This window comes from Labeo rohita, chromosome 16, assembly GCF_022985175.1.
Source record: "Labeo rohita strain BAU-BD-2019 chromosome 16, IGBB_LRoh.1.0, whole genome shotgun sequence".
In the NCBI taxonomy this organism is placed as follows: Eukaryota; Metazoa; Chordata; class Actinopteri; order Cypriniformes; family Cyprinidae; genus Labeo; species Labeo rohita.
Window position 1 is genome coordinate 14,391,294 of NC_066884.1, and position 27,188 is coordinate 14,418,481.

The 27,188-nt window shown below is 37.6% G+C and overlaps 2 protein-coding genes across 2 annotated transcripts; both read right to left on the minus strand.

Annotated features, from left to right (window-relative positions):
- Positions 1 to 1,406: 1,406 nt before the first annotated feature.
- Positions 1,407 to 9,550, minus strand: gprc6a (G protein-coupled receptor, class C, group 6, member A). The gene is made up of 6 exons (XM_051131515.1): positions 9,211 to 9,550; positions 7,702 to 7,999; positions 5,883 to 6,650; positions 5,586 to 5,783; positions 3,451 to 3,574; positions 1,407 to 3,343 (listed from the first exon to the last, which is right to left on the minus strand). Exons 1-6 carry the CDS (start codon positions 9,483 to 9,485, stop codon positions 2,301 to 2,303), a joined length of 2,706 nt encoding a protein of 901 aa, XP_050987472.1. The 5' UTR covers positions 9,486 to 9,550; the 3' UTR covers positions 1,407 to 2,300.
- Positions 9,551 to 12,226: 2,676 nt separating this feature from the next.
- Positions 12,227 to 26,543, minus strand: sphk2 (sphingosine kinase 2). The gene is made up of 7 exons (XM_051131516.1): positions 26,449 to 26,543; positions 21,468 to 23,018; positions 19,540 to 19,689; positions 19,319 to 19,413; positions 18,884 to 18,999; positions 16,233 to 17,967; positions 12,227 to 13,982 (listed from the first exon to the last, which is right to left on the minus strand). Exons 2-7 carry the CDS (start codon positions 21,919 to 21,921, stop codon positions 13,920 to 13,922), a joined length of 2,613 nt encoding a protein of 870 aa, XP_050987473.1. The 5' UTR covers positions 21,922 to 23,018; positions 26,449 to 26,543; the 3' UTR covers positions 12,227 to 13,919.
- Positions 26,544 to 27,188: the final 645 nt, after the last annotated feature.

Below are 27,188 nucleotides of genomic sequence, written 5' to 3' on the forward strand. Positions count from 1 at the left end.
ACTGAGGAAAAAAGATTTCAGCATGACATAAGAAACATGACCTGTTTCCCCATCTGAGATGAGAGTTTGCAGCTGTTCCTGATCCATTCACAAGCCTCTGGCACTCTCACTATGTTTCTGTCATAGTATCAGTGATGTGTTAGGCCTCTACCCAAGACAGACACTGTCACATGAAAGAGAGAAAAGAAGAGCAAACAGAAAAGACATAGTTTCATTCTTAACAGGATATGGAAGATGTTGTCTGTACATTTACAGGAAAAGTCACTGCTTCCTGAAAATTCATTTTAATAATGTAAACCATTTTCAAGATTTTTTTTTTTCCGGATAAATGTAGATATGCGAAATGGGTAAATGTCCCATTAGTTAATGCATTGAGCTACACAACCAATTATAGCTTTACAGCATTTATTAATCTGTAATGCTAATTCTACATATTTAATCAAATTAATGTTGAAAACACAAGAGTTCATTGTTAGTCTGAGATGTCAGGGTTCCTACCCATTTTCCATTTCAAAATTCCAGACTTTTCCATACTTTAGATTTTCAGACAATCTTTAACATAAATGGTCCATAGAGCATTTTCTCAGCTCTATATTTGGAATATAGTTCAGTTTTTTTCATGGATTTTTCTCGTGACAACATACAGTCCCTAAAATATATTACAGACTTTTACATGCACACAAGAAACATTTTTGTGCCTTCGGGAAACTATTCACATGTGCATGGGAATTTTTTGAATGCTTACGAATAATAATGTCTAGTTTTATGTAACTTATTATCTCTAATATCAAGACCTAATGTCCTATTTAACACATCCTCTGTGGCGGCACAGAAACCATAACACAAAATAGGCTGACGTTCAAGGGTTTATAAAAAAAAAGTGTTTAAAATTTGGCTTTTGTTAGGGCAGTATGTGCAAATAAAAGTTTGTATATTTTTTATTTTTGTGAAGATCCTAGGGGCTATATAATATGGTGCTAATAATATTGTGAGTTAAAAACCCAAAATGCTTATAACCTGCATTTTGCATAATCAAAAAGTGGATATTGGACAATCACTAAAGAATCAGCTGCCATGAAATGTCACTTCTTGTGTAATTTATTTTCATTAAATTCTTAATTTTCTATGATAAAAAACTAAATAGGGGCAAAAGTCTGGAAACACAAATATTTTTCCATACTCTGCTTTCTTTCCATACTTTTCCAGACCTGGAAAATACTTGAATCAAATGTTATACATTTCCATACTTTCCAAACCCTGTAGGAACCCTGTAATGCATTAAAAGTAAACTTTATTGCAATTTTGCTACAATCATATATAATATTTTATACATAGTATAAATACACATAAATACATTTCACAAATACATTTTTCTTTTCAGATGATAGAGAACATGCTAAATGTATGCTAAAAAATAATTTAATATCAATAATAATATTTAAAAGTAAATATATGTATTAAATATTTTATATTTTATATTTTATATTATTATAATAACCTTTATTTTAATGTAATAAAAACTTCATAAAGTTGAATGAAGTTCATGTTGAAAGAATTGCTGTTTATTGTTAATTTGGGATAACGCAATACTTCATTTTAACAAGCTAAATATTATACTAACATTGCTACAATTCAACAATTTATACATATTTTATTTATACATATTTTACAAATACATTTATACATAAATATACATTTTATTTGTTTTCCACAATTAAATGGAAGTATTAATTATTCAGATAAATCATCATAAAGTTTGGTATTACTTGCACATCTTAAAAGATAATTATATGTAATCCTGAAAAACCACAAAACCATTAATAAGGGACAGTTTTTTTAAATTGAGATTTATCTGATTTATCTATTTAGCTAAATAAATAAGCTTTCCATTGATATTTGGTTTGCTAGGATAGGACAATATTTGGCTGAGATACAACTATTTAAAACCTGGAATCTGAGGGTGCATAAAAAAAATGAAATTTTGAGAAAATCACCTTTAAAGTTGTCTAAATGAAGTTCTTAGCAATGCTTATTACTAATCAAAAAATAATTTTCAAAATGACTTTTACTTAATATCGTAATGATTTTTGACATAAAAGAAAAATCGGTCGTTTTGACCCATACAATGTATTGTTGACTGTTGCTACAAATATACCCTTGCAGCTTATGACTGGTTTTGCGGTCCAAAGTCACATATGTGAAATACAAAACTATTTAAGTTAAAAAGACAAAATGTAACCAGAGTGGTTGCTTTGACTCAACATCTCAAATTCTTGCTTCAAATTATTATTAGTACTATTTTAAGCCACGTTATCTATTTTTGGTACAGAAACTTGTTCCCCCTCAGGCACAAGTGACGGATTGGATATGATGTAGGCTGAATTCTCAGTTTTACTTTGTGGATCAGTTCCAGTCACGCCCTTGATGTTCTCAGCGCTCTTTCTGGCGTATTCATAAACACTGTTCAGGAATGCATCTTTGGTATTATGCTCCTTTTTGAAAATAATTATGTAACATTTTGGCAAAAAGTGGCAGCTCAGGATCCCATAGTTTGAAATGAGAATAACAACCACCTCCACAGCCGGTACATATTTGCCGCTGGTAGTGAGATGCACTGGGATGAAGATGACCCAGGCCATGAGGTAGATAAGCATACCGAATGTGATGAACTTGGCCTCGTTATACTTCTGTGGAAGTTTTCTGCCTTTATAAGCAAACGTGAAACATATCAGCGCCAGCAGAGCTGTGTATCCCAGCATTAACCCAAACATCACATTTGAGCCCTCACTGCATTCCAGGAGGATGGATTTGGGCTGCACCACTTTGTTTTTATAAGGACTGTACAAGGTCAGCCAAATAGTGCAAATGATGACCTGAAGCCCCATGCAGATGCAGACGATCACATACGGCTTGTAGAGCTTGCGCAGAAGCTCCTTCAGCTCTAGGTTCATCTGGAACGCCAGAAGGATCTTCAAAGACTTCACCAAGATGCATGAGACGCACAGCGTGAAGCTCAGGCCAAAGGTGACCTGCCTCACCTGACACATCTCATTGCTTGGCTCACCCACAAAGAAAATGACACTGATGAAACTCCCCAGCAGGGAGAAAAGGATCAGATGGCAAAGCGGTCCACCTGCAGCCTTTACCACCAGAGACTCCCTTTGCCAGAAGAACAGTGCGGAAATCGAGAAGAGGAGGACGATGCCGAGGGCAGCCAGGGTCAACAGGACGATAGCGAACCCGCTCGTCCACTCAAAGTACTCATAAATCTTGGGATAACATTGTGAGCTATTAGTGTCTGACCACATGTGCTCAGTGTCGCACTTGGAACATGCGTCTGCATCTGAAAGACAATTTAAAAACATCGTATTTTATTGCCTGTTGGGTTCATATTGGAAATGTAGATCAGAGATTTTCATCTTTAGTGTAAAGTGACACCAGGAAACTTGCCTGTGTGATTGGAGTAGTGGTTTTCAGCGCAGGCGAGACACTCATAACAGCAAGTGTGTTGACCCTCTGCTGTTTTCTTGTACTCCCCTGGCTGACAGGTGTCTGAACACTTAGATACAACGTTCTAAAAAGAAACGAGGGAAATTTAGGTAATTCTTTATAGAAATCACAATATGCAGCGTTGAGGAACAAACAAGTCTTGAGGCATGTTTGACATGCCTATCTAAAAGTAATAACTAAATAGCTGCAAGCAGCAATTAAGGAGCCAAGCACTACAAAAACATGCTTAACAGCCAGCATCAGACCAAGTGTAGCAATGAGTTATTGAAGCCATTTCAAGATGATTTTAGTCAAAATAGCTGGAAAATCATAAGTACAACCACTGGTAAAATGATCTGGTGGCTTATCACTTCTAACCAATAGGTGGAGTTGTTAATAAATTGACGTGGTGTGTTCAACAGCACACACAATGTTTGGTGTCAAATATGTCAAAGCTTTGCAGAGATACAGCCTTAGATGTAGTTTGGCATCATGCCTTTAATTTGTAAAACGGTTTTGTCATGAAATCCATAATTTTTTGTCAGCACAGACTGAAGATGATTTGACTGTGGAGTGGAGAGTTGGGAACAGGACTGGCAAAGGACCACGAGTCGGGACTCGAACTCGGTTCGCCTGAGGTGCAGTTGCGCTATTATGTCAGTGCGCTAACCGCTAGGCTATCAGCAGCGACATGGTTTCTTACTTTTGACCAAAAGGTGGTGCTGTTACCAAATTAATGTGGCATGGTAAGTGTCAGGTCACAATGGCACATGAAAAGTTTGGTGTCAATATGTCAAAGATTAGCAGAGATACAGTCTAAGATGCAGTTTAGCATCTTTCCAGCAAATTCATTGATGCGTTAAACGACAACTGTTTTGTACATCGACACAAAATCCATAACTTTTTTCCAGCATGGTCTGAAGAGTCAAATTTGGTGAAAATCGGACCAATGGTCTAGGAGGAGTTCGAAAAAGTAGGTTTTTAACATAAATCAAAATGGCGGACAGGAAGTTCAGCTGACTATGGCAAAATTGGTATCTTCGTTCTCGGTATGACCCAAGAATACACCGAGACCAGTTTCGTTACAATAGACCAATTTAATCAAACGTTATTAGCATTTTTTTCTTTCTTTGTAACATCTATAAGGTGGCACTGCCTCCAAACTTTTTGAGTACTTTCAGAGAATGGTGCCAAAGATACATAGCAAGTTTCATAAAAATACGCTGATTTGTTCTTAAAATATAGCATTTTACGAATTCAAAATGGCCGATACCCAAAATGTCTGACATGGGAAAATTGGGTATGGTTCAACTTAGCATGCTGCACCAAATCTACCAAACCAGTTTTGTGATTTTGGGCCAAACCATTCAGATGTTATAAGCAAAAATAGCCATTTTTCATATCTCCTGACCACTAGGTGGTGCTGCACCAAAACTGTGCAGGTATGCTCAGGTCACGGTTATTATAACACACACCGAATTTGGTGTCAATACGCCAAACCATTGTGGAGATGTAGCCTCACATCCATTTTTGCGTAATATTCATTGAATTCGTTCATGCTTTATTTGAGAATGGTTTAACTAATCAACTTGTTTAAATTCCATAACTTTTTGCCAGCATGGTGTGAAGATGATCTGAGCCAGATTTGGTGGAAATGACGAGTTCGAAAAAGTAGGTTTTTGAACTATTAAAAATTGCCAAAAACTTGACCTGTTGGTGGCGCTAAAGGAATTGAGATAGAGACTCCAAATTTGCTATGGTGACAGAAAGGACTGTTCCCTATCTGTGTGCCAAATTTCATAACTTTGCAACCTGCAAGCGGTTCTATGGGATACCATAGACTTCCAGAGTGGAAGAAGAACGCCAACGGATACATTAGGTGCCTAATAATATATTGGCCTCTAATAATATATTTATGTACACTGTAAAGAATTAATACAAAAACATTCCCTGCAATAACACAAATCCGAAACAATACAGCAGTACTAGCCTAAGTATCGTGATACTTTAGCTTGTATTGTACCAACTCATATAGAAAACTAAAAAGCTGACTTTTTATTAGCAGATAAAAATGATTGTTAAAAAGAATACATTACCTTAATATCACTCAGATTCTTCCTTGTAAAAGTAAAACTGTTGTTACATGGATAATATTCTGCTACTACATCATGTCCTTCAGATTCACGTTCATCCCATAGGTAGATATCATAGCCCAAATTAATGTCGCCGTTTGCGTCGAAATTGTACATCACTTCCTCTTTCTCAAAAGTGACATTCCTCAGCTGTTTAAGGAGCTGAAACACAAACATGCAGTGACTTTTAGGATGTTGACTGTGGCAAGGCAAAAACTAACAATACTTTGACAGCAAGTGTCTCATAATGTGGTAAATTACCTCCCAGGGTTGAATATCTGAAGGGGTCTTGCATTTTCCATTTACACATAATTTAGCCACGGCATTAGCAATAGCACTGACTGCCATTTGAACGCTGAAGACCATGTCTGAATATGTGTTTTTGATCAGATTCTCTGCTGCTTTTGTAGCATTTCCATTTCCTATATCAGGATTTTTTAAAAATTCCTCCATGAATGAACTGTTCATGATGGCTTCACTTTCAAACTGTAGTTCATTAAGGTACTGATTAAAAGCTGTAACATTTCCACTCTTGAAGGTGAAGCCCAGTACAGTTCCGATATCTGAGAGGTTTACGTCTTTCAGAATGTCTTTATTGGTTGACCAGTTATCGCTGGCCACCCATACCTTTTTATCTGAAACGTTCCTACTTTGCAGGCCCTGAAATAGCAGCTTCATTTGAGATGATTTAGCAAATGAGACCACCACATTAACCTTTGGGGTTTTTTTAATCATGTCCACAGTCTTGTTGATGTAGGTGTTTAATCTTTGTTGGTCTGCTAGTGAGTCTGGTAGAATCGCTTTAAAGGCCACACAAATTCCTTGAGTTTCGGTGTGGTTAATGAAACTTTCCAGGGCAAAACGGCCATAGTCTCCATCTGTAATGATAATGCCAACCCAGGTCCATTCGTTCTCCTTCAGAAGTTGTACCATGGCATGGGTTTGGTATTCATCACTCGGGACAGTCCTCATGAAAGCAGGGAAACGACTTTTGTCACTCAGAATTGTAGCTGTAGCTGCATAACTTATCTGCACAACAGAAGAACACACAACAATTCCACGAACTTAGTACCACAAAGAAACTTTAACAAAGGAACTTTTTAAAAAAGTGTCTTTAGATTGTCTAAAAAGTTCTTCACACTAAGAAAAAATGATTATTTTAAGAACTTTTTACTGAAAGGTTCTTTGTGAAACCAAAAAAATGGTTCTTCTATGCCACAGAACCTTAATTTTTTTAAAGATTAGTTCCAGAATAATTTTTTTCTGATAATTTACTCACCCCTATGTCATCCAAGATGTTCATGTCTTTCTTTCTTCAGCTGAAAAGAAATGAAGGTTTTTGAGGGAAAGATTCCAGGATTTTTTTGTCCCATATAGTGAACTTCAGTGGGGATCAATGGGTTGAATGTCCAAATAGCAGTTTCAATGCAGCTTCAAAGAGCTCTACACGATCCCAGCCAAGGAATAAGGGTCTTATTTCATTTTCTAAAAAAAAAAAAAAAAAAATGAAAATGTATGTGTTTTAACCACAAATGCTCGTCTTGCACTAGCTCGACCTCATGCAATATGTAATCATGCACATGTGACGTAGGCTGAAGTACCAACCTAGTGTTTACAGAGTGAATTTCCCGTACCTTTTTAAACCAATGTACACAAATGAAGAACTAATCACGCGTGACTTTTCCAATGTGATTACATAATGCGTGAAAGCACATGGCAGAGCTAGTGCAAGAGCATTTGTGGTTCAAAAGTATATACCTTTTTTTTTTTTTAGATAATGACTGATCATTTCGCTATATAACACCCTTATCCCTCGGCTGGGATTGTGTAGAGTCCTTTGAAGCTGCACTGAAACTGCATTTTGGACCTTCAACTCTTTGGCCACCCTTTTCTACTTTCTTCACTATATGGAGAAAAATCCTGGAATGTTATCTTCAAAAACCTTCATTTCTTTGCGACTGAAGAAAGAAAGACATGAACATCTTGGATGACGTGGGGGTGAGTAAATTATTGGGATTTTTTTCTGGAAGTGAACAAATCCTAAGAATTACTTCATGCTAATTTTAGCTGGACATCCTACCTGTGGAATCAGCATAAGGTTGAGTATCCTGGCAATTGCGATGGAGATCTCAGAAGAAGAGGACTCAATTACTGCCATTATCGGCTGGACACTTTGGGAAGAGTTTGTTTGTGAATTACAGTTTGAGAACGGCTGTGAGAGATCCTGGACGGCCCAAAGTGCAGTCGTGACATCAGAACATGTGTCGTAGATGTGATATCCAAGAGTAATGTTCAAACTGGTTAACATCGGGGATCTGTTTGCCATTTTCACAGCATGAATCATAGCTAGCGCCTGATTTAGACCTTTTGTGTAGTATCTAGACAGAAACAAAACCACACAGAAATGGTTGTGCCAAGATTCTTCAGCATAAAAATCACATTCTAATGATTAAAAAAGAAAAAAGCATTACACACAGTATAATGATGATGATGCATCATCCAATATGTTATTAGACTTATCGGATTTATTGCACATGTATACACTACCAGTCAAAAGTTTTTAAAGAGTAAAATTTTGAATGTTTTTTTAAAGAAGTCTTTTGCTCACCAAGCCTGGATTTGTTTGAGCCCAAGTACAGCAAAAACAGTAAAATTTAGAAATATTTTTACTATTTAAAATAACTTTTCTATTTGAATATATTTTAAAATGTAATGTATTCCTGTGATTTCAAAGCTGAATTTTTAGCATCATTACTCCAGTTACATGATCCTTCAGAAATCATTCTAATATTCTGATTTGCTGTTTAAAAGAATTTTATGAAACAGAAATCTTTTGTAACATTATGAACGACTTTATCATCACCTTTGATCCATTTAAAGCATCCTTGCTAAATAAAAGTGTTAATTTCTAGAATCAATCTGTTCAATTTATTTCAAATAAATGTGGTTCTGAACTTTCTATTCATTAAAGAATCCTGAAAAACATGCATCACGGGTTCCACAAAAATATTCTCAGTTCTTGTTGTTCAAGTAATAAATCACAGGAATAAACTACATTTTTAAATATACTGAAATGGAAAATAGTTCTTATGAACTGTAACTATACTACTGCTTTTGAAGTTTTTAATATTGTTTATTTATATTGTAAATAAATGCAGCCTTGGTAAACATAAGAGACTTCTGTCAAAAATATTTCAAAATCTTACCAACCCAAAACTTGGAACAATATGAACAATGAAGCTGAATAATTAACTATGATACATAATTTAGCATTTAATTTATGGAACCGTTGAGTAACAATTCCATAAATTATAATTATAAAATTTTTAAATAAAAACAAAATTTTTTACCCTACAAATTTGAAATGTGTTACTGTAGTTTCTATAAATGCCCCGTTAACAAATATCTCAAATATTAATATCTTAGTCTTAATATATTAATAAATAAATTTACAGAATTATCCAGTGAGCAAAAAATTAAAAACAAAACAAAAATGAAAAAAAAAAAAAAAAAAAAAAAAAACAAAAAGCTCAGTTCAGTCCTCATTTGTGTGACCTTAATAACTGGATTTTTCACAACGAACACTCACCTGCTGCAGTTTGGACGCAGAGAAGCGTAGTTGTTTGAGCCTGTGTAGTTCACTGCCTCCACTGCCTCATGGAAGGGGAAAAGACCTCCAATGATGATGTCTCCAGGGGCCGTGGCTCCTTGGTGGCTGAAGTGTCCCAGAGAAACTTCTGTGACCCCTACCAGCACAGACAACATCAGTAGGAAGTTCAAATCTAAACGAGCCATCACCACTTTAGGCATTAGGCTGTTTTCCCTGAGTTCACCTGAGCGACTGACAGGTGTGCTCTCGCACATCTTTGTTTATAGTACGCATACGGCTTCTTTCATGCATAGCTACAGGTAAGTAAAACACATACACACCTCCCACATTTTCTTTAAGTTCCTCCCCCACCCCCCCATCATCTGAAAAGTACAAAGGTGGTGTCTTCCTGTTAAACAGGTGAAATATAACCGATGCCAAAAAATGCCTTAACAAAAGAACAGTCAAGGCCACAAGCTGTTTCTTAATATACCTTTGGTGATGTGAAATCATTGACGTAAACAAAGTATTAAAAAAAAAGAAAGAAAGAAAATTAACCTTATTTTATTTCAGCTAGTTGTGAAGAAAGCATTTAGCATTTTCTTTACTTTTGACTTGATGTACTAAAATAGCAAACTAAAACAAATTACTTCAAAAACCTATATAGATATACATATATTAAAATGACAAATCACAGTAAAATTACTAAAACGCTAGTTTAAAATAAAAATGAATCTTTCATATTCTCATAAAGCATGGACCACAATAGAGGGAAGTTAATGAAACTTTATTGTTATCCTTGACACGAAAGATGTAACAGTGTATTGTTACTTGATTGTGTGTCAAACTCAATTCAACTCTATCTGTTACCTTTAGGAAGTCATCTTGAAGTGCTAGTGGCTTGTTCACGCCACCTTGTGGTAAGAGAGCACGTGTTAGGCATTGTTTCTCATCAATGCTAGGCTCACATACTTGCAAAGCATGAGTTTACGTTTTAGTTTTAAAATGAACGGGGAAATATGGCTCTCTGTAACACCAATAGTGACTGGTCAAACGCGGCATTTCTGAACCACCGTTCATCTAGGAACCGGTGCTACTTTCAAGTCTCTCATATCACTCCGCGGCAATCGATCTGTTACCCAAAGTCAGACGATTTAAGTATTAGTTTTATTGTAAAAATAATAACTTTAACTTGAGACTCCTGAGCTTCTTTTCATTTGTTAAAAAAAAAAAAAGCAAATGCATGGCTCGGAAAAACAGGAAACCGGTGACAAAGAGAGAGAGAGAAGCTGAAAGAGAGACGACTCAAACAAAGAAAACATGTTATAGTGATAGTATGTTGTATAGCTATAGAACAAGCAAAGTGGATTGCAGATTAATAATAGATACATTACAGTGTTTATTACGTCGCTAGGCAAGTTGTTTTCAAGACAACTGTATTTTTCTAGGCCAACGAGTCATCATTCAGCTATATTTGGCGGCACTGAACGTAAACAGTGTCACTGAACCGAACAAAACTCGCAGATTTTGCTGATTATTGATGAGGAAATGATAAGCTGTTGTCATGTACTATTCATGAGGACAGGGAAAAACATTGAGTACTGTAGACTGCCAAAAGTTATGAGAAGAGTACAAAAAAATTGTCTGAGGAACAAAAGGTGTTTGTGATTGGCCAAACTGAACCAGGATTTCCATTTTGAAGTTCCTGTTTGTTCTTATCATTTCTGGTCAGGTAGGTGAAATATTAGGCTAATATCTTAATTAATACTCCTCCTACGTACCTTTACCACCTATTAAGTTAGTTCCCTGCCTACCAAGCCCTTCTGTAAAAGATTTAGCAGCTTCCACACATTTTTCCATGGTTTAGACAGCATAAATTAGCAAGCACATTTAGTGGTACATCAATCTATGCTTTTGTTTATATCCAAGTATTGCCAGTATGGCTGCAGATCTAGGTAACTGATCAGTGCAAACCCTCTATAATCTACGAAAAAACCTACAAAAATAATAATAATAATAATAATAACACAAAATAATTTAATCTCAAATCACATTTCATGATTTAATTAGCTATGTAATATGTGGTGTGTCGGCTGGTCATTACTTAAAAAAAAGTTTCAAATAAGAAAAAAGTTCAATTGCAAAAGAGAAAGTCACAATGCGAGATGAAGTCACAGTTTTAAGATATTAAGTCATAGTATTATAAAAAGCTAAAAAAAAAAAAAAAAAAAAAGATGCTGAAATTACATTGGAAATAACCAGCAGGTGGCCACCGACTTCACAAGGACCTGTTTGTGGAGTAAAGGCATAGTGTAGGCCACAGCTGAGCAACTCCTGAGGACAAAAGAGCACCAAAACAATGTATTGCTTCTAGGGGAAAAGGAGGGGAGGCAAGTGGAGGGAGGGAGAGACTAATCTAAAGGAGCAAAAGGGCAATGTAGTACACAGCAGCGCTCTAATCGAGTGGATACTGAGATACAACTGGGAAAACAAGGGGAAAATAAACTGCTCTTGGAGCTGATAGAAAGGCGGAGACACTACAACAAAGCAAGATAGTGGCTGAACCTTGTAGTGGTATGTTTAGATTAGTAGACTGTGAAGAGAAAGATGAAGAGCTGAAAGAAAGAGAGGAAGAGAGTCTGAGACGACGGCTTCCTTGTTTACCAATTTGGGCAAACCTGATAACCAAAAGGAGAAAGAGAGAAGTTAAATACTAGGCTATCAGACCACTGGTGCCTTACTCATCTCGTCAAAGAGGAACTTGCATTGTTTTCTAATTCTGAATCAGCTTTGGATTAATTACGGCAGAGATTGCGTAAAATTGTGTGATGTTTTTCAAAATTCCAGCTGCTTTTTGTTCTCGTCTCCCCTTGAGAATGTGCTAATCAAAGAGGAAAAACATTCCTGAGCTGACACTATTGAATTAAACCGGAAAAAAACATTTATCCTTGGTGTTTGTAGCAATACCTCTATTCCTACCTTGGAATGCCTGGAGTAAAAGACTAGAGGACAAAAATTCAAGGTTTCATAGTTAAATTTTATCTGAAACAAAACTTTTAAACCATACAGAACTAGGAACTGTAAATATGTATATGCGTTTAATATAATATTCTCTTATAGTAATTACAATCTTAATACAAGCATCGTAGAATGAAGAGACATCTTAAACTGGCATTTTCAAGGTGGACAGCAGCTTGATACCAAATTTATTAGATCACTCTAAAGCATGGTACAACAAAAGAAGGAAGGAAATATAGGGAATGAAAAACAAAAAACAAACAACTGGCCTGATTGCAGCTGAAAATAATTTCGAGTGCCCAGACTTGCAAACAAAACAACTAGACTTACATGTCAGCCGACACTTAAGAGCGGAGTACAGAAGCAGAAATGATTGCACTAGACAGAACTAAACAGCTGTTCGGAAATTCCAGCGAGTTATTGGAATTAAATATTATTTGTTAATCATTCAGAAAAGAGAGCAAAACAGTCTACATGTCAAATTGTGGTCCTCAGGAAAATGAAAAGGACAGAAGAAACGTAAACAGGGCATTTTTCTAATAAATATTTAGGGAAAAGTAAAAGGCTGTGTTACAATCATCATTTCCACAGGCCTGTTCTCTTAAAGAGCTGAAAAATACATTTTACTCTAGTGAATCAGTCTTACAAATGGTTTGTGAGAGGAATAGACTAAATGTTATCAAGTTACTGATCACAAAGAAATATTCCTTGCCTAATATTAAACAGATGAATCTTTCAGGAAAAGGAGTTGAAGGTTTACCAGTTCATCCATAACTTACAGTTCTTCATTCATTAGGAATGAAAATGAGCAAACCTCTGCATTGTGTCATAGAAGACAGTGATACGATATTCCTGGGGGTGAAAAATGCTGAACTGGAAGTTTTCCTAGCTTTCTTTCTGCGTACACTGCAATGCATATAGCTAGTTACCGAATATCATCATCGTCATCTTCACATGCGTTTCTTACACAAACTAGCAATGCAATATACACCATAACAGCCCACGTTCCACTCAGTCCACACAATGATGTGTCCTAAAAATAAAATAAATGGACGCAAGACACCGATCAGTCCCATAAAGCAAGTTTTCACAAGCTGGACGGAGACTTAGTTCAATTCAGATACATCTTTGCTAAATGAGGTGATACTAAGCCAGTATGTAAATTAAGGAAGGGAAGGGGTTTGCACTTAAAAGTTCAGAGATGGATAAGGCATTCCAGGGGTACCTATTATGCAAAATGGGTGGTGCCATATTTGGATGTGGGCGTGTCAACCTAAAAGCTGGCTATTGTTAGTGTTTGTCTCATTTTATTCCACTCTCTGAAATAAGGCAGAAGCACTGTTGAGATTCTATGCACAAATGCATACTAAAATGTATACACCAACTGGACACATTCAGTTCTGCCGTTTCCTCTATGTAGACATTTCTGCATCTCTCACTGACTACAGTGAGGGTAATCCAAGTGTAATCCTACAGTCGTGCAATAGGCCGCAAGTTTTCATCCCTTCGTTAAATTCAGAAATACTCCTTGCATATGCAGCTTGAATAAGCAATCCCTCAGTTAATCCCAGTAAAAGCAGTGATTGCAACTGCTGGCTTTCTGTTTGCTCCCCCCCCCATAATATGCGCATGGCAAAATGTTATATAATCCAAGCGTCACGCTAATCCATGCCCGTTCAAATCCAAAGAGGTCAGAATCTTGTAATCTTTATTCCAGAGTCCCCAACAATCAAACGGGCCATGGAGGGATGAACCTGGGACAAAAGAAGGTACAATCAGTCATGTTAAAATGTTAAAAGCGAGAGCTTTCATATTTTTGGAAATTATAAAATAAAAACACTGAAAAGTAATTTTAAATGCCTTAGGAGTATTTAGGCATCACAATATAATATACACATTTTGAGATTTGTTAAAGGGATAATTCACAAAAATAATGTAATTAATTGCGCACCCTCATACCGCTCCAAACCCGTAAGACCTTCCTTCATCTTTGAAACACAAATTAATATATTTTTGATGAAATCCAAGAGCTTTCTGACCCTGCATAGACAGCAATGCAACTACCATGTTCAAGGACCAGAAAGGGAGCAAGGACATTGTTAAAATAATCTGTGTGACATCAGTGGTTCAACCGTAATGTTATCGAGCTACAAGAATACTTTCTGTGCGCAAATAACACAAAAATAACGACTTTATTCAAAAAACTGTTTTCTCTCGCATCAGTCGATGCTTTCACAAGAGTACCACATAGGAACCGACGTTCTGACATAGAACCCGAATACACTGCGCCTTGTTTACAAGTGTAAGAAGACGCATGCTGTACATGAGACAGTCTTCGTAAACAAAACACTTTGGATGACTTGCAATTTTATGCCTTACTTATTTGAACCAGAATATATGTATAACTTATAACAAAGGCTATGTTTACACTAATGCAGTTTTGTTTTAAAATGCCTAACTTTTGATATGGTTACAACGAATCAAAAACAGAGACTTTCGAAAATGCTGCAGACCCTGTTTCAGTGTAAACATACCAAATCAGAGACTTTTGAAAATGCTGCAGACCCTGTTTAACTGTAAATATACCAAAACAGAGACTTCTGAAAATGCTGCAGACCCTGTTTCACTGTAAATATACCAAAACAGAGACTTCTGAAAATGCTGCAGACCCCGTTTCAGTGTAAACGTACCAAATCAGAGACTTTTGAAAATGCTGCAGACCCTGTTTAACTGTAAACGTACCAAAACAGAGACTTCTGAAAATGCTGCAGACCCTGTTTCACTGTAAACGTACCAAAACTGAGACTTTTGAAAACATGGCTGTCCACATTTGCTCTGCGTATCCTTGATGACCGTGTAAACAATAACATCATGCTCATTCGTTACGCCTCATCTTCAGAGGCTCATTTAAGAAAAGTAACAAAATTGCAAAGTAAAAAAAAGAAATTACAATATTTTTTACGCCCCAAGGAATAACAGTTTTATTACTGTTACTTCTCTTAAATTAAAACATCCTTGATGATCTATGCAGCCTGAATGGTCATGTGATATGCGTTTTCAGTTGTTTAGTGTGGACAAAGATCATTTCGGAAATGTAGTGAAAACACCAGCGTAGACAAGGACCGTTTTCGGTCGCACGGCCTAAGAGATGGACGTTCTGTGTCAGAATGGTATGACGTAGTACACTCAAAGTCGTTATTTGTGTTTTCCTTGTGCACAAAAAGTATTCTTGTAGCTGGACTGTTTTAACAATGTCCTTACTACCTTGAGAGGGACACTCGTGGCCTAATGGTTAGAGCAGGGCTTCTCAACTCTGGCCCCCCGAGATCCATTTTCCTGCAGAGTTTAGCTCCAACCTTGATCAAACTCACCTGCTGGTAACTTTCTAGTGGTCCTAAAGACCTTGATTAAAATGTTCAGGTGTGTTTGATTAGGGTTGGAGCTGAAGTCTGCAGGAAAATGGATCTCGCGGGCTAGAGTTGAGAACCTCTGGGTTAGTCGGACTTGTAACCCAAAGGTTGTGGGTTCGACTCTCAGGTCCAGCAGGGATTGTAGGTAGGGGGGAGTGAATGTCCAGCGTTCTCTTTCACTCTCAATACCATGACTGAGGTGAGACCCTTGACCAAGGCACCAAACCGCCAACTGCTCCCCAGGCACCACAGCATTGGCTGCACATTGCTCCGGGTGTGTGTTCACAGTGTGTGTGTGTGTGTGTGTGTGTGTGTGTTCACTACTTATTGCTATGTGTGTGCACTTGGATGTGTTAAATGCAGAACACAAATTCAGAGTACGGATCACCATACTTGGCCACACGTCACATCTTTTCCTTTTTTTCCTTCCTTTCTGGGCCCTGAACGTGGTAGTTATGTTGCTGTCAATGCAGGGTCAGAAAGCTCTCGAACTTCATCAAAAATATCTTAATTTGCATTCCGAAGGTAAACGAAGATCTTAGGGGTTTGGAACAACATGAGGGTGAGTAAAATCTCATTGTTGACCAATCTCACCTGTGCCTGCAGTGGCCCATAGGGCACCAGCTCCCCATCTACAGTAAGCGTTCCTCGTGGTGAAAGCGGCTGCAGGCGGAACGCCCGAGCAGAAACATGACTAACATAGGGAGAGCTAAGGGACAAATGGGCTCCTCTCTCCATTGCTAGGAACAGTCTAAGCAGTGTTGCACGGGAAATACCAGCCCGCACAAATGTCAGATGGATCAACCCATCATCAAATTGCGCCTGAGGCGCAGCGAGAAGATCTGCTCCCAGGTGGGTCTGGTAGATAGCAAGCACCAGGACAAAATCGCCCTCAATATTGACCCAGTCGCGTGTAGGGAGAGGCTGATCCAGAGGAGGTAGCAGATTATCCTCTGGCATGTTGATAGAGGATGTCACGTGAGGGCGGTTTTTCAAGGGTCCTGCGGGCTCTGCAAGGTCAAAGTTGAAGGAAGGGGGCGGTGAATGAAAAGAAGGCGACGGGGAAGACGAGCTGGGAGTGTTGGGACGTGGCGCAAGATAAGAAGAGTGGGGAGAGGCACAAGATGGAGATGATGGAGGGGTTGGGGAAAGGGACAGAGAAAGGGATGGAAATTTTGGAGGGAGAGAGTTTGAATGCGATTGTTGGAGAAGAGAGAGAGGCCGGGGCCGTGAGGGGTTCTGGTTCTGGTCCAAAGTTTTAGGCTTGAAAGCTTTGAAAGGAGACTGTCGGAACGGAGAAGATGAGATGGTGAGGGCTCGCTCACGAGACTTGTCTAATGGAAATGCCTCTCTTTGAAAGTAGGTGCCATTTATGTCTTCGTCCTCCTTGCCGTAGGCTGCCACTTCCAAGTCTTGGTCAGTGTCTGCACCAATTGGCTGGCTGAAGAAAGCGCTAATTATCTGGCTAGAAGGGGCTGAGTTTTTACGTGTGCGTTGCATCTCAGGTGGAGTCGTTTGGTAGTTCTCGTTGCACTCGGTCCCCTCATCTCTTGCATTTAAATCTCTCGCTTTCGTCAGTACTTCTCCATCTACCTCATCGCCATCCAGTTTGTTTTCTTCTTCTTCTTCCCCGTTCCCATTATTACTGGCTATGTTGTCACACTCTTCCCTTTCGGTGGATTCCGAACTGGTTCCTGACGTCTCCTCCATCTTCTCTTCTGCTTCCACTTCTCTCTCTCGGTCTTCTGCAAGACTGCTAGCTCTCACTACCCCAACTCCTCTTGCCCTCTCTCTTCTCCTCTCCCTCTCCCGCTCTCTCTCCTGCCTCTCCCGCTCTCTTTCCCTCTCCCTCTCCCCATCTCCCTTACGGAGACTTCTTTGTTCGCTCAGGCCCATGTCTGAGCAGGTGCGGTGAATGGGAGTGCGACAAAATCCCTCCAAACCTTCGGTAATGCTGCGTGAAAGTGGCCTGCGGGGCGGCTGAGGTGTGGCATCGGGGGACGAGTTGACCATAGCAGGTGGCAGGTAGGAAAGACGGCCCTTGTAGGAGCGCAGAGAAGCCAATCTTACTAGTGTTCCCAGTGTAAACCGTGCTGAGCCCAGCCCTCTGTAACGCTCGCTCTCAATGTCCACATCAGACACAAAACCCCAAGCTACAGAAAGGAAAGAGAAAAGCCTTCTGGGCGCAGGTGGGTGCCCATTCTGATTGGTTGTGGATGAAGTGCATGGGCTTGTTGTAACTGACACCAAGTCCATCGGTTTAACCCCACCCCGGCACAGCAGAAAAGAGCAGTTGAGGAGGAGAGGCTCCCGAAGGCACATGTCATATCTGAGAGACAGACAAATGGAAATATTCATGATCACATTTAATAACAGACAAAAAACCCTTACTTAACTACCGATACTTAAAACATGACTCAAAAATTATTCAAACACTAATGTGAATCATCACCTCTGCATAACATGGACCTTGTCTATGAGTGTAAAAGTAGGTACACTGCAACCAATACACCTACACTAGAGCAAACAACCCATGAGAAATGTATGAAACTCATCTCAGTAACAGGAGAAGCAAGTTTTTTAGTACACTGACACAAAGATTTTTTGTTTTGTTTTCCTTGTACATTCATTTGTGACCCTGGACCACAAAACCATAATTAGCACGGGTATATTTGTAGCAATAGACAACAATACAATGTATGGGGCAAAATTATTGATTATTTTATGCCAAAAATCATTAGGATATTAAGTAAAGATCATGTTCCATGAAGATATTTTGTGAATTTCCAACCGTAAATATATCAAAACTTAATTTTTGATGAGTAATATGCATTGCTAAGAACTTAATTTGTACAACTTTAAAGGGGATTTTTTTCCAATATTTAGATTTTTTTTTTTTTGTACCGTCAGCAAATATTGTCCTATCCTAACAAACTTTATTCAGCTATTCTATTCTATTTATTCAGCTTTCAAATTATGTATAAATCTCAATTTAAAAAAAAAAATCCAGTCCAGGGTCACATTTATCTCTGTGGAGGGAACAGAACGCTGTTGTTTTTCCATACACTTTAATATTTTTAAGATCTTCACATAGATTTATTTCCTGTATAGTGAGAGATGACGGGAAAAACAACTTTTGAAATGTTTGAAATACTGGTGAGTAAATCATGAGTTTAGATTTTTGGGTGAACTGTTCCTTTAAAAACATACAATGTGTCCCAGGGGAGCTCAAGTACGTTTCGTACCCTGCATAGTGGTTGATGGAACCAGCAAGTGCATTTCCAGAGCCACAAGGCAGGATTCCCACAGGAGTTTTTATTGCTTGTTCCCAATCTGGCCTTTCCATAAGGCCATTTATCACCTGCAGAGAGAGGACACACAGATTATTATTTACACAGAATATGTAAATAATATGTAAATAACCATGGAAGATCCGTCAGGTACTAAAGAAATCAAACTTGTGTCATTCAGAATGTTTTAAACATTCTCTGCCACTACATTTTAAAAATATTTTGGCTAATTTAGTCATGTCTTCAGCTACCAATAAGGAAGCAGTGTTTTAGATTGTTTAACACATTTTACATGTTTAAATCAATTCCACCAAAAAAAGTAGATACTATATGCCCTTTGTAATTAAGGTAATTAAATATATGTGACAAAGCAATTATTATAATATTTACCTCGTGCAAGAGTCCATCTCCAGAAACAATGATGATTCCATCCCATTCTGGTAAGGAGATCTCTCTGATTAGCTCACGTGCATGATTCTGGCGCTCTGTTCAACAACAAAACCATGCATGACATCCATTCAATGCAATGCTGTTGGTTTGAGAGCTTCAAGAAAATATTTGAATTGTTTGCAGCTGACACGACGTGTGTGTGTGATTGCATGTGTTATTACCTGTCTGTATGAGGTTGTAGCTGATGTTGGCTTCTCTTATCATTGGAAGTATGTGCGTTTGACACCATTGCATTGCCTGACCCCGGCCACTGAAAGGATTGACCAGCAGCAACAGTCGACGGGGACGGGGCAACATGCTTTTGCAAAATTCTGCTCAATAAGAAAGCAAAAACAAACATTCAAAAACAAGGCCTTCATTTTAAGGCTAAAAACAACACCAAGCCACATCCTAAACCATCTGAAAGTAGACCATGAATGCTTTTAGCAGATGTGAAAAATAAGTACACCTCAAGATTACATATCTGACCTTCATTTCAAAAATTCCATATAACATTTTATTCAACAGTCACTTAAATGACTTAAATTGGATCTAAGCATAGGTTCTATCTATTCAGAACATGTGCATGAAAAGTCTTGACCTTAAACTAGAGGTTATCTGGCATTTCGTTAAGATCAAAACTTCTTCCTTAACAACTTCCCATGTGAGACAAAGTTGTGGTGTTTTTTTTTCAGATGGCTGACTCACGTATTTTGAAATTAACTGAGGCAATACTTTCCCATCAATTTCTTAATGATAGCTTTTCCTATAAATGTAACAGTGGTTTTTCTTGTTTAAACAGCTGATTGTAAAAGTTTATCTATAAACATCCAAGTTTTACCTATCAGCATACACTGTAAAAAAAAAAAAAAAAAAAGTTTAGTCAACTTGAAATGTAAAGTTGTACCAACTTAGATATTTGAGTTGATTCAACTTAAAATGTTAAGGCTGCTGGGTAACAACCCCAGCTTTTAAGTTTAACAAACAAAATTTTTAGTTTAGTCAACACAAATATCCAAGTTGTCACTTAGTACAAGCTAACATTTCACGTTGACTAAACTTATTTGAGTTGACTTTAATTTTAATTAAATTTGATATATAAGGCAGTTTTGGGTCGTTTACCATTTTATCTCTGTTGTCTCATACAAAGGATTCCATTTGGAAATTATTCATTACGTTCTCAATCAAATTATAATCTTTGTGTGCCTTTTGTCAGGACTGAACTTGGTAAAACCTCTTTCAAATATGCTGTCACCTCAGATTGGAATTTTCTCCAAAAGGAGTTGAAGTTACAAAACTTGGTGTCATATAATTATTCTAATTATTCAAAGACTTTATTATGTAATTTAAAGAGCAATGTAATGACGTGTGATCGTTTTTAATGTGTTACTTATTGTTTTTGTAATGTTTGTTGTAACTGTGTTGTAAAATTGGCTGCCTATCTTGGCCAGGGCACTCCTGGAAAAGAGATTATAATCTCAGTGAGTTTTTTTCCTGGGTATATAAAGGTAATAGAATTTTTTTAATTTTGTTAATTAAATTAACAAGGTATTAAGGTATTTATATTTTCACAACATTAGAACCACTAATCTGCCCCAAGATCTGCACTCCTAACACAAACTAACAAACCAACAAACTTATTAACATCACATAAATATATTTTAACAATTTAGTGAGCACCGACAACTAACTACAGCAGAGCAGTTAAAAACAGGGACAGAGCAACAACACGCAGCATCTGTTAAACTCAAAGCCTGGTGTATTGCTACCGAATGATCTGCACTACTCAAAACAGGCTATATTTTCCCTGCCGCAGACCCACCCATTCTCTGACCGTCAATGACAGCATGTGGTACACATTATGAGTGCAAAACAGAAAGACCAGGAGGGAATAGTTCAACTCTTACAAAAATAAATGCAGACAGACATGATTCATACATAAATTTAGCATCCTATTTAGGCATCCTATTTACAATGCACATACTAATGACACAACATTAATGCAGCAGCACTGACTTAGACGTCTTAAAGAATTAGCAGCATCTGGATGCGTTTTTTTGTTTCCCATTAACAAAAGCATAGACACACAATGATCAAACGTGACACCCACCTGTAGTGGAGCTGACATCCATCCCCCTCAGCAGGCTCTGTATAGCAGCGTTCCATTTCTCTGCCTCAACTCTGCTTTCTGCCAAGTACGCCCTCACCTGTCTATGTCTGGAGACGCCTTTCCGGCGTCGGCCCGGAGGGTACCAGTAAAGCACCAGCAAAGGAGGGGCCGGCGAGCGCGGGCAGCTGCATCCGGTCAGTTCTGCCAACGGCAGGATCAGCCTGGACTGCTTCCCCGCACGTGGAGACAACCGCTGGACATGGATGTGAGTTTGTGTGAGGGTCAGGGCATAGTTGGTGGAGGCTGGGCTGGAAGGTAAAGAAACACCTCCAGGGCTATTGGGGCAGCTGTTGCTGTTACTTCCACTTCCTCCTCCGCTGCTCCAACCGCCAAACTGTCCATGCAGAAGAGCTTCCTCAGTCATTGATGGGCTTTCTGGGCCTGGGGAGCGCATGTTAAATGTCTGGGCTCAAAAGGTAGTGTCAGTGGGATGCAGACAGTATGTTTGGACTACACAGCTTGAGTGTTTCATGTAGAGGTCTTTTTTCTGATTTGTAGAGAAAACTTTATGGACGGATACAGTAGTTGTTCTGAAAAAAACATGTCAAGCCCAAATCATGGGCTTTTGTGTAAACTTAAAAGCTGCAAATGATGACAGTGCTTCAACAGGTGTCTTTTGAAAACACACTCATACACAAAAAAAACTTCAGCAGGCTTTTCTATCCCTGACAGTGTTAAATCCTTTCCATCAGTGCATTTTGCCTGGAAACAATGCTTAAAATCAAGTTATGATCATCTGATCACAACATAATACACGCAAGAGACTTCCAGTTTAGTATTGCTAGTATTTAAAAATTATAGTTTTGTTTTAAAAACAAAAGTCACAATATGAGAAAAGGCATACCATTTGTCAAGGTTCAAACGGAATTATGCTTGCATCTACATAAATAATCATTTAACAATTTCTTAAGTTTGCAAATTAAGCAAACTTAACTCATTTGTTTAAGCAAATTTCCATTTGTTTAAATAAAATAGGAAGCACAGTTTCACTTAACAATGCATTGTCTTAAGGTCAGAGAACTTTGAACTTAGAAATGTCTAAAAATAAACATACACTAAGGTTATAACAACCCTATAAATGCTACGAAAATGTTCCGTGACAAACAAGCACAGAGAGCAGAGGTAACGGCCCAGCCGAGGATAGTGTTTCAGAAGAATCAAATGAAACCTTTTCGAGGTGGTTGACTAAAAATACAGTTTGTCTCCAAAAACAACAAGGTTTAGGAAGTGATAGAGATGAACAGGGATGTCACTTCTGGTTTTGGTCCAAAGCAGTGTCAAGAGATTGTAGTAGTGCTGGGAACTCTTGTAGCTCACCCAATAAAAAAATGCCAGAAAATCCAGGATTTGATATCCATGAACGTTGAATCCTGTTCTTCATTTGACAGTCCTCAATATGGGAAATAAATAAAACAGAATACAGAAAGAGGAGGAGTGCTGGAACAGGGTCTCAAGTCATGGTAAACTTCTTTGTCCGATGTTAAAGGTGCCCTGTTACATGGAGAAGAAAAGGTTCGGTGAGATTACCTTTCAAACGTTACAGTTAAGGTCAAAAGTATACATACACCTTGCAGAATCTGCAAAAATGGTAATTATTTGACCAAAATAAAGGGGATTATACAAAATGCATATTTATATCATAGTCCACAAGAAAAAAATTAATTTATAAAAATGACCCCGTTCAAACATTTACATACACTTGATTCTTAATACGGTGTTGTTACCTGAATGATCCACAGCTGTGTTTTTTTGTTTAGTGATAGTTGTTCACGCGTCCCTTGAACTGCCCGCTGTTCTTCAGAAAAATCCTTCAGGACAGGTCCCACAAATTCTTTGGTTTTTCAGCATTTTTGTTTTTGAAGCCTTTCCAACAATGACTGTATAATTTTGAGATCCATCTTTTCACACTTAGGACAATAGAGGGACTCATATGTAACTATTACAGAAGGTTCAAACAGTAACTAATGCTTCAGAAGGAAACACAGTCCATTAAGACCTGCAAAACTTTTTGAATTTAAAGATCAGGCTAAACTGAATTTATTTTGTCTTCTGGGAAACATGTAAGTATCTTCTGTAGCTTCTGAAGGGCAGTACTAAATGAAAAAAATATGATATTTAGGGAAAATAAGAAAAATATACACATCTTCATTCTGTTTAAATCATTGTTTTTCCTTCTAGAGCATCAATGAACTGAGTCCCTCAGTTGTCCTCAGTGTGAAAAGATGGATCTCAAAATCATACAGTTATTGTTGGAAAGGGTTCAAATACACAAAAATGCTGAAAAACCAAAGAATTTTTGGGACCTGAAAGATTTTTCTGAAAAACAGCAGGCAGTTTAACTGTTCAGGACAAACAAGGGACTCATGAACAACTATCACTAAAAGAAAAAAAAAAACACAGCTGTGGATCATTCAGGTAACAACACAGTATTAAAAATCATGTATATGTAAACTTTTTGAACAGGGTCATTTTTATAAATTCAACTATTATTTTCTCTTGTGGACTATATGTACATGTCATTTCTTGTCATATCTTATTCAGGTCAGTACTAAAATCTCTCTTATTTTGGTAAAGTAATGAACATTTTGCAGATTCTGCAAGGTGTATGTAAACTACTGACTTCAACTGTAAATGCGATATTCTACATCCTACAAAGCAATATAGGTCAAGTAATATGAACCCTATGAACAGAACAAGATATTGTTCTAAATAGAGCTGAGAACCTTCTGTTATAGAAGACTACCTTTAAAAAAAGTTTGATGCTTTTTTTTTTTTACATTTTAAAAAAAGAAGTCTCTGAATATAAAAATAAATTAACCTTTAATACTGACATCTTTTAAAATGTAGTGTATTCCTGTAATGGCAAAAAATCAGAATTTTTAGCGGCCATTACTCAAGTCTTCAGTATCACATGATCCTTCAGAAGTCATTCTAATATCCTGATTTGGTGCTTAAAAAAAACATATCTATGCTGACTGCACTGACCCCAAACTTTTAAATGGTAGCATATCTTAAACATAAGAAATCAATATAATCTTTGCTACTATCTAATGGAATCTAATGTTAAATTGACCCTTGACCTTTAACCTTAACAGACCTAAGTAATCAGATAACAAATAGTGCAATATCTTCAAAGGCCTTACATCAGCAAAGGGGAACATGCTGAACAATACAGTTCTGTTTCTCAACAGAAAGAGTGTGGCAACCGCCAGTCTGGGGAAAAGTGAACAGATGGATTTAGTCTAAATACAAAGTTCATTATTCAAAATGTTCAAGCGCCTGTGGTTTGCCAGTGTCAGGCAACACAAATATGCAGGGCTGTGTCATTTTGATCCAAACGGAGAAGAAAACCGGTCTGGGGTGGAATTACACCTGTCAGGCATTAATCTTGGATGACACTACATATGTAAATTCCGCGATTGAGCCTGAAACGCAACACCGGGACTGTGAATGAAAACTAGAGCTGAGATATAATCGGAAATTCGACTCAATGGAGAACAGGAATGTTTGAAATGTGAACTGACGACAGATTCAACCGATTAAGATCTCATAGTATGAGTTTACGGCTGACAGGAAACGCCTGCAATTGAGGGGCCTAATATATCGACTTAGTCTGTAAACATCTGGGACGAAATGGACGGCTGTGTAGGATGTTTTATTTGTTGTTCAACATCTACAGACTTTGCTCAATAGAGAAATAAACTCTTAAAAAAGTGAGTGATAATTTTCTGCTTTAGACTCCTGCGTAATCAATGCCTGGCAGATTTCCATAACGTTTAAGAATATTTGAAAAAAAAACTGAGATGTCCACTTTGTCCTCATGTGTCCTTGAAAAGCTTGGGCGGTGACACCGTCAAGAAAAATCAAAACCCACAGTAAACCAAAAGTACATTCCTCTCTCACACTGCCTCAAGCTTTACCTTTCAAGAGCCAAAAGGAGCTCTGTTGACTGTCTGGGTTCTCACATATGAGTGCACACTTTGTCCTTTTTATCATCAGGACTTTTACGGCATCAACGATATGATAGTCTCAAGATTTATTCAGATAAACAAAAGCAATTTCAAAGCCTTTGACTATAATTAGTCAGTTGCAACCTTACAGACCATAAAATAAAAACACAGATGACCTGTACACACAGTTGTGTAAATCTTTCTTCAGGTGAGTGGTTTGCCAAGCAATCCAATTGAGCAAAGGTAAAACTACAAAGCTTTGTCTCATTATAGATCATATTACAACTTCATACAATTACAAAGTGTCTCAGAATGTGACAGGTGGTCAGTCACGGTTACAAGTTCATTTAAGTGTTACAAGGGGGAAATTAATTTTATCATCTAAGTGTACTTGTATTAATTAAGGGTTTTACATGCAAAAAGCTCATATAGTGACATTTGGTAGTTTATGGTGTGTTATCATAAACGGATGAATAAACTAATAGCTTCTGTGCTATCTTGTACCAAGTGGTACTATAAAATGAAAAGCTGGTGAAATGTGATTGTAAACAATCGTAGAAACTAATAGCAAGGACATGAATAAGTACAGCTGCAGTTTCTTAGCAACTCTGAACCAAACTCACATATAAACACAGCTAGCTGATGACAGGCCAACACAAGAAACTAATATATCATATGGATATGAGTGGACTCTTTTGTACTTAACGGAGGCAGTTCAAACCTTAAAGCTGGTAGAGATAAAATTCGGTTTTTATCGATGAAGAAAAAGAGTGCATTCCGCAAACATGTTGTTAATGTCATTTTAAATAGCCAAGCTGACGGGAGCCCAGAGACATCAATCTGAAAACGGATCTGTTTCTGTTTAAATGGTTCATCGAATAGGGCGAATTAGAAACTTTTATGTGTCTTACGGGGTGTAATGACTGTAGCAATATTAATAAATGACAAAGGTAAAGTAATACCAGACTTACCTGGCTTTTTTGTCCCCCTACATGGCGAGTTTTCCAGCTTTCCTGAGCTGTAGGGGAGGCACGAGCGTTTTCAGGAAGTCTATCTACGCGGTGGGCGGAGGCAGCGGATGATTGACGTGATAAACGTACAATCATGAAATACAATACGTCTGGCCAGCCCATATATCTTGGAGATAAAACACGCTTTTGCGCGATAGCACATAGTACTGTCTTCAATGCTGAAGACCTTATATGCTTATATTATACTTGATTATTGGCCAAAAATATATATATATATATATAATTAATTTGTGAATATACAGTTACTTAGAGTTAATACTGAGTCAAATTATGCACAACATTGAAGCTAAATCACTTTAAAAATGTGAAGAATAAATAAAGAATAGAAAAAGACTGGTATAACATATTTTTGATCATGTTTTGTTACAGATTTCGATATTTTATCTGTATAATAGTTCATTTCTTTCACAATGAACCTCTGAAAGCTGTTGCATTTGGGATGTGGAATTAGATTCAAATGAAATTAAATGCTTCATTAAACACTGTAACTAAAATGATCCTTTATGTAATCAAAAAATAGTTTAAAAACACTAACAATCCAGATGTTAACACCTTTTTTTAGTAAACTGGCAAAAACCAAACTAACCTCCGGTTGCACAGACAAGGCTTAAGGCTAGTCCCAGACTAAAATGCATGTTTGAGCTGTCTCAGCTAAAAATATCTCTTAAAATATCTCAGTG